Source organism: Amblyraja radiata, chromosome 2, assembly GCF_010909765.2.
Source record: "Amblyraja radiata isolate CabotCenter1 chromosome 2, sAmbRad1.1.pri, whole genome shotgun sequence".
NCBI classification, from domain to species: Eukaryota; Metazoa; Chordata; class Chondrichthyes; order Rajiformes; family Rajidae; genus Amblyraja; species Amblyraja radiata.
This window is the reverse complement of record NC_045957.1, coordinates 117,436,568-117,450,453: the sequence shown is the minus strand read 5'-3', so window position 1 is coordinate 117,450,453 and position 13,886 is coordinate 117,436,568. Positions and strand designations below refer to the sequence as shown.

General features: G+C 47.5%; 1 protein-coding gene across 2 annotated transcripts in view; it reads right to left on the bottom strand.

Moving 5' to 3' along the window:
- Nucleotides 1-7,597: 7,597 nt before the first annotated feature.
- The window catches only part of LOC116967563 (Y+L amino acid transporter 2-like), an 82,943-nt gene continuing 76,654 nt past the window's right edge, over nt 7,598-13,886 (bottom strand). For both annotated transcript variants that reach the window (XM_033014190.1, XM_033014184.1), the window contains exons 9-10: nt 10,619-10,802; nt 7,598-8,045 (exon numbers count right to left, since the gene is read on the bottom strand). In XM_033014190.1, the coding sequence (XP_032870081.1) occupies nt 7,969-8,045; nt 10,619-10,802 (261 nt within the window). In that variant the 3' untranslated portion in view covers nt 7,598-7,968. The remainder of the gene's footprint in view (nt 8,046-10,618; nt 10,803-13,886) is intronic.

Sequence of the window (13,886 nt, the reverse complement as noted above, 5' to 3'; positions counted from 1 at the left end):
TGCTGGCTCGAAGGGCCGAATGGCCTATTCCTGCACCTATTTTCGATGATACTATGTAACACAGAAGCATGTCTGTGCAGTCCATTGTCCCCTGGGTTTTCTTTCCCACTGCAAGGTTTTTGAGAGTCCAAGAACATCCAAAGACAAATAAAGTAACCACAGATAGACACAAAGTGCTGGAGTAACTCAGCGGGTCAGGCAGCATCTCTGGAGAGAAAGGATGGGTAATGTTTCGGGTTAGACAATAGACAATGGGTGCAGGAGTAGGCCATTCGGCCCTTCATAAAAACATAGAAAATAGGTGCAGGAGGAGGCCATTCGGCCCTTCGAACCAGCACAATCAACATTCATTGTGATCATGGCTGATCGTCCCCTATCAATAACCCGTGCCTGCTTTCTCCCCACATATCCCTTGACTCCACTAGCCCCTAGAGCTCTATCTAACTCTCTCTTAAATCCATCCAGTGATTTGGCCTCCACTGCCCTCTATATGGCAAGGAATTCCATAAATTCACAACTCTCTGGGTCGAAATTTTTTTTTCTCACCTCAGTCTTAAATGACCTCCCCTTTATTCTAAGAGCCATACCCCTCCCCTTCGAGCCAGCACTGCCATTCAATGTGATCATGGCTGATCATCCCCAATCAGTACCCCGTTCCTGCCTTCTCCCCATATCCCCTGACTCCGCTATCTTTAAGAGCCCTATCTAGCTCATTTTGTGGAACCAGTCTGTTGCTGAAGTTGCTCCCCAGGTTGACCAGTGGAGGGGGTGAGCTGTATTGTCCAAGATGCTCCGCAGTTTGAGGAGCATCATCCCCTCCAAGACCATCTCCAGTGAATCTAACTCCGCCCCCAGGACAGAGCCAACCTTCCTGATGAGCTTGTTGATCCTGTTGCCATCCGCGGCCCTTGCCCTGCACGAGGCAGCGAACCTGCATGTCTTCGGAGTTCGGAGTGCGGGAAAAAACCAGAGCATCTGGAGAAACCCGCGCAGGTCACTGCGAATGGTGGCTTGGGAGCTTTGGCTTGAAGTTGAAAGGCACTACTTACTGCGAATGGTGGTGGGTGATTTGGCTTGAAGTTGAAAGGCACTTCTTACTTCAAATGGTGGCTTGGGTGCTTTGGCTTGAAGTTGAAAAAAATCACCATTCTCTCTGCTGCACCTGCTGGAGGGAGGGGGAGGGACTATAAAACCAGAAAGTGGTGTGCCTCACTCATTCTCTGCAAGATGGATGAAGCCAAGGGTCACGTCTCTCTGAGCTCTGAATAACACTGAACAAATGTCTACACAACTGTGAGCACCCTTAATGTGGTTTGAAAATGAAAATATGGTTTGTTTGAAGTAAAAAGGCACTGCCTGCAAATGGTGGCTTGGGAGCTTTGGCTTGAAGTTGAAAGGCACGACTTACTGCAAATGGTGGCTTGAGTGTTTTGGCTTGAAGTTTAAAGGCACTACTTACTGCAAATGGTGGCTTGGGAGCTTTGGCTTGGTTGAAAGGCACTACTTACTGCAAATGGTGGCTTGGGTGCTTTGGCCTGAAGTTGAAAGGCAATACGTACTGCAAATGGTGTATTGGGTGCTTTGCTTGAAGTTGAAAGGCACTACTTACTGCAAATGGTGGCTTGGGTGCTTTGCTTGAAGTTGAAAGGCACTACTTACTGCAAATTATGGCTTGGGTGCTTTGGCTTGAAGTTGAAAGACACTACTTACTGCAAATGATGGCTTGGGTGATTTGGCTTGAAGTTGAAAGGCACTTCTTACTGCAAATGGTGGCTTGGCAGCTTTGGCTTGAAGTTTAAAAAAATCACCATTCTCTCTGCTGCACCTGCTGGAGGGAGGGGGAGGGACTATAAAACCAGGAAGTGGTGTGCCTCACTCACTCTCTGCAAGATGGATGAAGCCAAGGGTCACGTCTCTATGAGCTCTGAATAACACTGAACAAATGTCCACACAACTGTGAGTACCCTTAATGTCGTTTGAAAATGAAAATATGGTTTGTTTGATGTAAAAAGGCACTGCCTGCAAATGGTTGTTTGGGTGCTTTGGCTTGAAGTTGAAAGGCAGTGCTTACTGCAAATGGTGGCATGAAGTTGAAAGGCACTACTTACTGCAAATGGTGGCTTGGGTGCTTTGGCTTGAAGTTGAAAGGCAATACTTACTGCAAATGGTGGCTTGGGTGCTTTGGCTTGAAGTTGAAAGGCACTACTTACTGCAAATGGTGGCTTGGGTGCTTTGGCTTGAAGTTGAAAGGCACTACTTACTGCAAATGGTGTATTGAGTGCTTTGCTTGAAGTTGAAAGGCACTACTTACGGCAAATGGTGGCGGGTGCTTTGGCTTGAGGTTGAAAGGCACTACTTACTGCAAATGGTGGCTTGGGTGCTTTGCTTGAAGTTGAAAGGCACTACTTACTGCAAATGATGGCTTGGGTGATTTGGCTTGAAGTTGAAAGGCACTTCTTACTGCAAATGGTGGCTTGGGTGCTTTGGCTTGAAGTTGAATTGCACTATTTACTGCAAATGCTGGCTTGGGAGCTTTGGTTTAAAGTTGAAAGGCACTACTTACTGCAAATGGTGGCTTGGCAGCTGTGGCTTGAAGTTTAAAAAAATCACCATTCTCTCTGCTGCACCTGCTGGAGGGAGGGTGAGGGGCTATAAAACCAGGAAGTGGTGTGCCTCACTCTCTGCAAGATGGATGAAGCCAAGGGTCTCTGAGCTCTGAATAACACTGAACAAATGTCTACACAACTGTGAGTACCCTTAATGTGGTTTGAAAATAAAAATATGGTTTGTTTGATGTAAAAATGCACTGCCTGCAAATGGTTGTTTGGGTGCTTTGGCTTGATGTTGAAAGGCACTACTTACTGCAAATGGTGGCTTGGGAGCTTTGGTTTAAAGTTGAAAGGCACTACTTACTGCAAATGGTGGCTTGGGAGCTTTGGCTTGAAGTTGAAAGGCACTACTTACTGCAAATGGTGGCTTGGGTGCTTTGGTTTGAAATTGAAAGGCACTACTTACTGCAAATGGTGGCTTGGGTGCTTTGGCTTGAAGTTAAAAGGCACTACTGCAAATGCACTTACTTCCTGTTTGCTCTGTATATTCATTTTAGATAAAACGCTACCACTTACGGCTGTGATTTTTGGCCATCTTACTCAGTCCCCCCTCCGCTGAGCAGGTGCAGATAATTCTTCCCATCAATGAAAAATAAAAGTGTTATTAGTGTTTAAAAAATGTTGAGAATCTCTCTCCTGTCAATCACGCCCTGAAAGCCACATCTTTTCCGGTTGGAGGGAGAGGGGTTATAAAACCCGGAAGTGTGGGTGTGGCTCAGTCTCTGCATGATGGGGGAGGGAGAGGTCATGACTCTGGCTGATCTGTGAATCAACTGAACACACTGAATGTCTACTGAACTGTGAGTTTGGTGTTTTGTGTGGTTTTATGGTGGTTTCACCCAGCATGAAATGGTATGAAGCTGCATTTGAATTTGGTGGCCTTCGACCCTGCTTGAAGTGGAATGGAACTGCACTTGAATTTGGCAGCCTTGCATCCTGCTTGAAGTGGTATGAAACTGCACTGAATTTGGTGGCCTTGCACCCTACTGAAAGTGGTATGAAACTGCACTTGAATTCGGTGGCCTTGCACCCTGCTTGAAATGGTAGGAACATGGATTTGAATTTGGTGGCCTTGCACCCTACTTGAAATAGAATTTCAAGGCATAGTCATGAGTCAACAGCCAGCCCACCAGCCGTGAGTGAGCTGCCAGCAGATCAGGCTTGAGGGACTGAGCTGTCACCCCAAGAACCCACACCAGCACTTCAGAAAGCCCCCCCACTGGCCACCAATATTGGAATTGGTGGAGAGGTGGAATATTGCGTTGGGGGACCAGCCCTCCCGTGTGAACATGGGACCCAACGGGTCCCACTTAGGCTAGTCTATTTATAAAACTGCGTCAACTCATAGGGTGAAGTGCGACAGGGGATGACAATAGACAACAGGTGCAGGAGTAGGCCATTCGGCCCTTCGAGCCAGCACTGCCATTCGATGCGATCATGGCTGATCATCCACAATCAGTACCCAATTCCTGCCTTCTCCCCATATCCCCTGACTCCGCTATCTTCAAGAGCCCTATCTAGCTCTCTCTTGAAAGTATCCAGAGAACCGGCCTCCACCTCCCTCTGAGGCAGAGAGGCTGAGGATGAGGCTGGTCTCATGGCAAACGGCTGGTCAAAACAGCACGGAAACAGGCCCTTCGGCCCAACCTGCCCATGCAGACCAAGATGCCCCATCTACATCAGTCCCACCTGCCCATGTTTGGGCCATTCCCCCTAAGCCTGTCCTATCCATGTACCTGTCCAAATGCCCTTGAAATGTTGTTATAGTCATAAAGAATAGAAACAGGCATCTTATGTTGTTGTAGTGCAAGGCAAATAAAAATGATTTATTCAGAAAACACTAAAGCGTGGGGGGAAATGGAATTTGATCAGAAAAAGTACAGCAGTTTTTCCCCCCATTAAAAGCCAGGAAATAGCAACAAAATAGTAGTCAGCGAAAGATAGATCTACACAAATTTAAACTCAGTCAGTAACAGAGGACGATTAGCTGTGGAATTCACCAAACGTTCTCACCACATAACCAAAAAGAGAAAAAAAGGCCATAAAAGTTCCTTATATTCATTAAATGCAGTGCACAATTGTGGCAAGCCAACATTTAAAAATGGCAGAATTTTATTTTTAAACATTTAATTTTACTGACAAATTTCAACCGTTTTCGTTTACAGCTTTTCCTTCTACTCACAAGCTCTAGGAGTACAATTAGGCCATTCGCCCCCCCCCCCCCACCTCCTCGATTCTACTCCGCCATTCAATCACGGCTGATCTACTCCTTCGGAGAGTAGTACAACAGCACAGAAACAGGCCCTTCGGCCCAACTTGGCCATGCCGACCAAGCTGCCCCTTCTGGACTTCCCACCTGCCCGTGTCTGAGGGACGTGGACTGTCGTGGTGCGGTGCTGCGAGAGGGGGCATCAACGTCCGCGCTAGGCCGGGCCCATCCTGCAACGTCGTCAGGACAACGGGCCTTGACGACCAAGTTAAAAAAACTCCATTCACAACAGCTTTTTCTCAGCCTTGAATCTTGAAGGACGGCGACTAAACACGGCAACAACACTCTTGCGTACTGTCTCAGTGCACTGTTCCTACACACATATAATTAACTAAGATTGTGCTGGTGTGTAGTAATACTTTTACTGAAGTGCGTGCAACAAAAGGAACTTCACTGCACCTCGGTACATGGGACAATAAAGTGCCATTGAACTATTGTGCGCAGGAGGGAACTGCAGACGCTGGTTTACACTGAAGATAGACACAAAATGCTGGAGCAACTCAGCGGGACAGGCAGCAACTCTAGAGAGAAGGAATGGGTGACATTTCGGGTCGAGACCCTTCCTGAGTCTGAAGAAGGGTCTCTCCAGAGATGCCGCCTGTCCCGCTGAGCTACTCCAGCATTTTGCGTTTAACTCTTTTTAGTTTAGTTCAGAGATACAGCGTGGAAACAGGCCCTTCGGCCCACCGAGTCCGTGCCGACCAGCGATCCCTGCACATTAACACTACCCTACACACACGAGGGACATTTTACAATTGTAACAAGCCAACTAACCTACAAGCCTGTACATTTTTGGCGTGTGGGAGGAAACCGGAGCACCCGGAGAAAACCCACGCGGTCACGGGGAGCACGTCCAAACTCGGTACAGACAGCACCCGTAGTCAGGATCGAACCCGGGTCTCCGGCAGCAACTCCACCGCTGCGCCACATATATGTATATATATAAGATTTAATTTTAAGATTTGTTAATGTTTTTTTCCGTATTGGTTAAGTCTAACACGTGTTTTAAACACTTCCTGTCAAAGACCTCCCACAATGCAGCACCAAACAAGATCAGGCCGTAAAATGAACCGTGCGGGGCAGGACAAAGCCACGCAGTCGCAAAACCAATGTGGGAGGGAGAGGGAGAGGGAGAGGGAGAGAGAGACACGTGTATATATATATATATACACGTCATTTTTTTTTAAACAAAGATTTAAAAAAATCTTTTTCCATATTGATTGAATCCAACACAGGGAAAATTCACGTGTATTAAACTTATATACAGTATAACTGCTTAATATATATTTATATATAAAAACAGATTTATAAAAAATCTAATTCCTTATTGAGTGAATCTAACGTTGGGGAAATTCACGTTTTAAACAAGGAAAAGTTTGCCTCTTCATGTGCGTGTGTGTGTGTGTGTGTGTGCGCGCGTGTGTGTGTGTGTATCTGTATATATATATTTTTTAAAAGATGGGAAAAGATGTTCATATTTCCCATAGGGTCCCCTAGATGGCACAACAGTGGCACTATAATGGTATGCTCTCAAAGCTGGAGGAGTTCTATGTTAATTGACAAGGAGTTAGATATAGCTCTTAGGGCTAACGGAATCAAGGGATATGTGAAGAAAGCAGGAACGGGGTGCCGATTCTGGATGAGTCAGCCATGATTATATTGAATGGCAGTGCTGGTTCGAAGGGCCGAATGGCCTACTCCTGCACTTATTTTCCATGTTTCTATGAGCTCATGTTTAAGTTGGTAGAGTTGATTTGAGTTTAATTTGAATAGGTTAAACAAAGAGGTGGTCAGCTGTGAAAAAATCAACATGCCGGGCGAACGCCCTAAGAAGGGTTTATCCCGGGATTCCTGACAGCAGAACTTCCTCTTCAACACAGGCAGTACGGTGGCCCAGTGGGTAGAGCTACTGCCTTACAGCGCTAGAGACCCGGGTTCGATCCAGACTATGGGTGCTGTCTGTACGGTGTTTGTACGTTCTCCCCGAGACCCACGTGGGTTTTCTCAGAGATCTTCGGTTTCCTCCCACACTCCAAAGACGTGCAGGTTTGTAGGTTAATTGGCTTGGTGTGAATGTAAATTGTCCCTAGTGTGTGTCGGATAGAGTTAGTGTGCAAGGATCGCTGGTCGGGGTGGACTCGGTGGGCCGAAGGGCCTGTTTCCGCGCTGTATCTCGAAACTAAACTAAACAGTACCGTGGGAGAATGTCAACTAGGATTACACCGTTTCAGAGAGAACTTATTACCAACGGCCCCCCCCCCCATCAGTCTGAAGAAAGGTCTTGGCCTGAAACGTCACCTTTGCTTTCGCTCCATATGTGCGTCTTGGCGTGGCGTCAAGGGATATGGGGAGAAGGCAGGAATGGGTTATTGATAGGGGACAATTAGCCATGATCACAATGAATGGCAGTGCTGGCTCGAAGGGCAGAAAGGCCTCCTCCTGCACCTATTGTCTATGTTTCTATAGAAGGCTGCCTCACCCGCTGAGTTTCTCCAGCATTTTTATCTACCAACTGCTCAATGGCAGTCAAGGCTTTGGGCAATAGACACACACACATTACAAAAATTAATTGAAAAAACACTCGCAGGACACGGTCTGTGACTTAAATCACGATGACTCAGCAGAAGAGCTCCGTCGCTGCATGAAGGTGGCCATCGAGAAACAAACGGTTCAACACTTATGACGGTGGGTCTATAAATTTTCCTCGAATAAAAAGAGGTTGAAAAAAGATGCAATTTTTAATTAAAACAGTTTTACTACAAGAGAGAACAAAGTGTGACTTGGCAATGGGGGGGAGGGGGGGTGGCTGAGAACAAAGAAGGACTATCGGGGACTCTAATGAACCCTTTGTAACTGTGTCGACGCCCTTTAAGTGGCGACCCTTTGCATACCTTGTGTACGGCAATGCAAAGCACCTCGATCGTGCCACCTGTGATAATAAAGTACAAATCGGTGCGATTTTTGGAAATAAAATGGTCTCCAGCATTTTGATTGTCGAGAGGGCAGGATTCAAAGTTTCAACAGCGTGAGAGAGAAGAATCTGTGCGTACGGACTCCACAGTCCTGGGAAAGTTCTTTGGTTGATTCTGGTTACACTTCTTTGTCTTCGACTTCCTTATCTGTCAGACAGCACAGTGCTAACTTCTGCGTGTACAAGGAGACGATACCTAGTGAGAAAAGGTCAAAGAAACGGCGGTTATTCTCGCATTTCAACGCAATCCTCGGGAAGTATTCAGTCATTAAATAGTACTCATTCTGGCCACACCGCAGAACAGCCAGTTGTTTAGTTTAGCTTCGAGACACAGCGCGGAAAAACAGGCCCTTCGGCCCACCCAGTCCACGCCGACCAGCGATCCCCGCACATTAACACGAGGGACAATTTGCATTTATACTGAAGCCAATTAACCTACAAACCTGCACGTCTTTGGAGTGTGGGGGGAAACCGAAGATCGCGGAGAAAACCCACGCGGTCACAGGGAGAACGTACAGACTCCGCACAGACAGCACCCGCAGTCTGAATCAAACACGGGTCCCTGGCGCTGTAAGGGAGTGCAGCGTAGATTCACAAGGTTAATTCCCGGGATGGTGGGACTGTCATATGTTGATAGAATGAAGCGACTAGGCTTGTACACTCTGGAATTTAGAAGGATGAGAGGGTACCTTATTGAAACATAAGATTATTAAGGATTGGACACGATAGAGGCAGGAAACATGTTCCCGATGTTGGGGGAATCCAGAACCAGGTGCCACAGTTTAAGAATAAGGGGTAGGCCATTTAAAACTGGGATGAGGAAAAACTTTTCACCCAGGGAGTTGTGAATCTGTGGAATTCTCTGCCTCAGAAGGCAGTGGAGGCCAATTCTCTGGATGCTTTCAAGAGAGAGTTAGATAGAGCTCTTAAAGATAGCGTAGTCAGGGGATATGGTGAGAAGGCAGGAACGGGGTACTAAGTGTGGATGATCAGCCATGATCACATTGAATGGCAGTGCTGGCTTGAAGGGCCAAATGGCCTACTCCTGCACCTATTGTTTACCCATGAACCTGTCCCAATGTTTGTTAAACGTTTATGAAACGTTTGTTAAACGTTGGGATAGTCCCAGCCTCAACTACCTCCTCTGGCAGCTTGTTCCTTACACCCACCACATTTTGTGTGAAAAAGTTACCCCTCAGATTCCTATTAAGTCTTTTCCCCCTCACCTTAAACCTATGTGCCCTGGTCCTCCATTCCCCTACTCTAGGCAAGAGACTCTGAGCATCTACCCAATCTATTCCTCTCATAATGTTATAGACCTCTATAAGATCACGCCTCATCCTCCTGTGCTCCAAGGAATAAAGTCCCAGCCTACTCAACCTCTCCCTACAGCTCAGGCCCTCTAGCCCTGGCAACATCCTCGTAAATCTTCTCTGTACCGTTTCCAGCTTGACACCATCTTTTCTATAATATGGCGCCTAGAACTGAACACAATACTCTAAATTCCATTCCGTGAGGAATTTCTGCGGGTGCTTTGGTCTCCTCCCACACTCCAAAGACGTGCAGGTTTGTAGGTTAATTGGCTTTGGTATCAGTGTGCGTAGGATAGTGCCAGTGTATGGGCTAATCGCTAGTTAGCGCAGACTTAACCCTCGTGTGTCGGATAGTGCCAGCGTACGGAGTGATCGCCGGTCGGCACGGACTCGGCGGGTCCAAGGGCCTGTTTCCACCCTGTGTCTCTAAAGTCTAAAGTGTCTGCTCAAGAGATTTAACAAGCGACCTAATGCCGTCAACCTCGCCTGTGGACGCCAAGCATGAGGCCAGCAGCAGAGAGCATTGATGGTGTCAAGGTGACCTGCACTGGTTGCATTGGCATCAGCCCATCCAGCGTAGGATCACATAACAGGGATGTGAATACGTGGCGCTGATACAAAAATAGGTGGAAGGGCAGGTTGTGTCGAGAAAGCAGGGACTCTGCAGAAGGACTTTAGTTTAGTGATTCAGCACGGAAACAGGCCCTTCGGCCCACCGGGTCTGCGCCAACCAGCAATCCCCGCTCACAAACACCATCCTACATACACTAGGGACAATCTTTACATTTACACCAAGCCAATTAACCTGCAAATCTGTACGTCTTTGGAGTGTGGGAGGAAACCAAAGATCTTGAAGAAAACCAACGCAGGTCACGGGGAGAACGTGCAAACTCCGTACAGACAGCACCCGTAGTCGGGATCGAACCCGGGTCTCCGGCGTTGCATTCGCTGTAAGGCAGCAACTCTACCGCTGCGCCACCGTGACCGCCCTAGGATGAGGGGGGGACCTCATTGAAACTTATTAAATAGTGAAAGGCCTGGATAGAGTGGATGTGGAGAGGATGTTTCCACTAGTGGGAGAGTCTAGGACTAGAGGTCATAGCCTCAGAATTAAAGGACGTTCCTTTAGGAAGGAGATGAGGAGGAATTTCTTTAGTCAGAGGGTGGTGAATCTGTGGAATTCATTGCCTCAGAAGGCTTTGGAGGGCAAGTCAGTGGATATTTTTAAAGCAGAGAGATAGATTCTTGATTAGTACGGGTGTCAGGGGTTATGGGGAGAAGGCAGGAGAATGGGGTTAGGAGGGAGAGATAAATCAGCCATGATTGAATGGTGGAGTAGAATTGATGGGCCGAATGGCCTAATTCTGCTCCTATCACTAATGAACATGAGGTTATCATGCAGCAACTCTGCAGCTTGGGTCTCAGCCCAGCTGAGTGTTTGTTGTGTTTTACTTACTTAAAAGCTTCTGAAGGCACTTGGGCTGCTTTTCACGCGGGATGTAGATGCAGAGGAAGTAGACGGGAGCTCCGGAGAGTGCCACTGCAATCCCAACGAGAGAGTTGATGGGGTCGCTGTAGAGAGGAGTCACCACCAGGAACAAACTGCACATGCAGTAGATGATAGGAAAGATCAAACTCAGCTGCAAAAGAAAATGACACATTTTAGAATTATATTAGGCTGCTGATTTCATTTTCCTTGGTCTTTAGATCAGATACAGCACTGAAACAGGCCCTTCGGCCCACCGATTCTGTACCAACCCTCTGCTGGCTGGTTACCACGCAACAAAAGCATTTCACTGTACCTCGGTACCTCAGCCATGATCACAATGAATGGCTGTGCTGGCTCGAAGGGCCGAATGGCCTACTCCTGCACCTATTTTCTATGTCTATGTCTATGAGTCGAGGGGGGAGGCAAAGCGACAAGTGTAGTATTTCCTGCGGTTGCAAGGGAAAGTACCAGGGGAGGGGGTGGCTTGAGTGGAGAGGGACGAATTGACTGTTAACTATTTGTAGGGTCAAAATGAGAAGCTAGTGCGACTTGGGTGGGGGAGCGATAGAGAGATAGAAAGAAGTGAAACTGACTAGCAATCTCATCATACTACTTGACACATTAGGGTCAATTCACAATTGTTTCCTGAAGCCAATTTAACCGTACACGCTTGTTCTAAAACGTCGCAACATGCTGGAGTAACTAGGTAGTGTTTCAACGCTAGTTCTACCTTATCCAATTTTCCCTTCCCACAATTTATACAGAGGCCCACCTGTACGTCTTTGGAGTGTGGGAATAAACAAACCAGTCAGCTGATTCAGGGACAGTTTCTTCCCAGCTGTTATCAGGCAACTGAATCATCCTACCACAACCAGAGAGCGGTCCTGAACTACCTCATTGGAGACACTCAGACCATCCTTGATTGGACTTGACTGGCTTTACCTTGCACTGAACGTTATTCCCTGATCATGTATCTGTACACTGTGAATGGCTCGATTGTAATCACATATTGTCTTCCTGTTGACTGGTTAGCACGCAACAGAAGTTTTTCACTATACCTCGGTACACGTGACAATAAACTAAACTGAACTAAACTGACATGCTCACTCTGCGCTCTGGTTCTTCTGAGAGGCTGGGGGCAAGTTGCAATCTCTGTCATCTATACTATTACTAAAACTCTCATCTTGTCCTCTTACGGTTTGCATTTTTTTTAAATTTGCACAAAAACAGTACCGTATATCGCTAGCATTTTTTCGCCTCCTTACCCACCGTTCTGCTCTGCTCCAAACGCACCAAGTTTTGTTCCGATCGGTGGAATATTACAAAAGGTGAGAAGGTTTAAGAAATCGTGAGATCAGCAGATTGGTCTTCTCACCTGTCAGTCACCATGAAGGTAACGCCCCTTCCGGCACCCGATTCGTTAATCACCGGGCGGGGAGAGGAGAATAAATCCCCGGAGGCGGGGCTGAGTCCACAAGCCGTGCTGATTGATTGAGTGAGTCCGTCCGCAAGCCGTGCGGAGAATGACCAGCGAAGCGACCAGCGCCCGCTGTGAATCACCATCGCACCCCCAACCCCTTCCCCTGTGGTCCCCCTCCCTGGCTCCCCCCCCCCCTCCTCCGTAATACTGCACACGCAGTCACAGGGAGAACGTACAAACCCCGCAAAGACAGCACCCGCCGTCAGGATGGAACCCGGGTCTCTGGAGCTGAGCCACCATGCATAGTTGCAGTTTCAATTTTCAGAGATTCAGTGTGGAAACAGCCTTCGGTCCACCGAGTCCATGCCGATCAACCATAGACTCTCGTTCAAAACAGACACAGAAGCAACACAGTGGTGTTTTCCACACTTCTATGCTTTCTCCTGCACTCTCCTACACACTGGGGGACAATTTATACAGAGACCAATGGACCTACAAACCCGCACGTCTTTGGAGTGTGCGAGGAAACCGGAACGCCCGGAGAAAACCCACGCAGGTCACGGCGAGGACGTACAAACTCCACAAAGACAGCACTCGCAGTCGGGATCGAAAGCGTGTCTCTGGCGCTGTGGGGCCGCAAATCTACCGCTGCACCTATGGGCAGCCCCCAAAGTTTTAGTTTCAGTTTATTGAGCGATACGGCGCGGAAACAAGCCCCGCCAGCCCACCCGAGTCCACTCCGACCATCGATCACCCGTGGGCACTCGTTTTACAAAGGACACAATGTGCTGGAGCAACCCAGTAGTGTTTCCACATTAGTTCTAAGCCATCCCATTTTCTCCTCCGCTCCCTACACACAAGGGGTAATTTTACAAGAGGCCAATTAACCCATAAGCACGCACATCTTTGTCGAACAAAATTGAAGCGGGCCCTTTGACCTGCAAAGTCCATGCCGACCATTCACATGAGTTCTATCTTATCCCACTTTCTCATCCACACCCCAACATCCATGTTTAGTTTAGTTTAGTTTAGTTCACTCGTTGTAGGTGTAGAATTAGGCCATTCGGCTCATCGAGTCTGCTCCACCATTCAATCATGGCTGATCTCCGCCTCCTAATGCCATTCTCCTGCCCTCGCCCCATAACCCTTAACACCCATTCTGATCACGAATTTGTCTATCTCTGCCTCAAAAATATCCACTTGCGGAGTCTTCACGCCCACGTTGGTTTTGCAAACAGCCCGTCACCGCTAACAACTCGCCCGCAGCCACACGAGACGGCCCAGCCACAAGGGCTCAATAACAACTCCAAGGTCAGCCTTATCTGCACACGGGTCATGGTTGGTGAGAATGTACAGTGCCCTCCATGTTTGGGACAAAGACCCATCATTTATTTATTTGCCACTGTACTCCACAATTTGAAATCTATAATAGAAAAAAAAAAAAATCACATGTGGGTAAAGTGCACATTGTCAGATTTTAATAAAGGCCATTTTTACACATTTTGGTTTCACCATGTAGAAATTACAGCAGTGTTTATACATAGTCCCCCCATTTCAGGTCACAATAATGTTTGAGACACAGCAATGTCATGTAAATGAAACTAGTCATGTTTAGTATTTTAGGTACACAAAATTGCTGGGGAAACTACTGGGGCAGCAGCATCTATGGAGCGAAGGAAATAGGCGACGTTTCGGGCCGAAACCCTTTTTCAGACTCGTTTGCATATCCTTTGCATGCAATGATTGCTTGAAGTCTGCAATTCATGGAGACTTGTCTGGTGATGCTCTGCCAGGCCAGTATTGCAGCCATCTTTA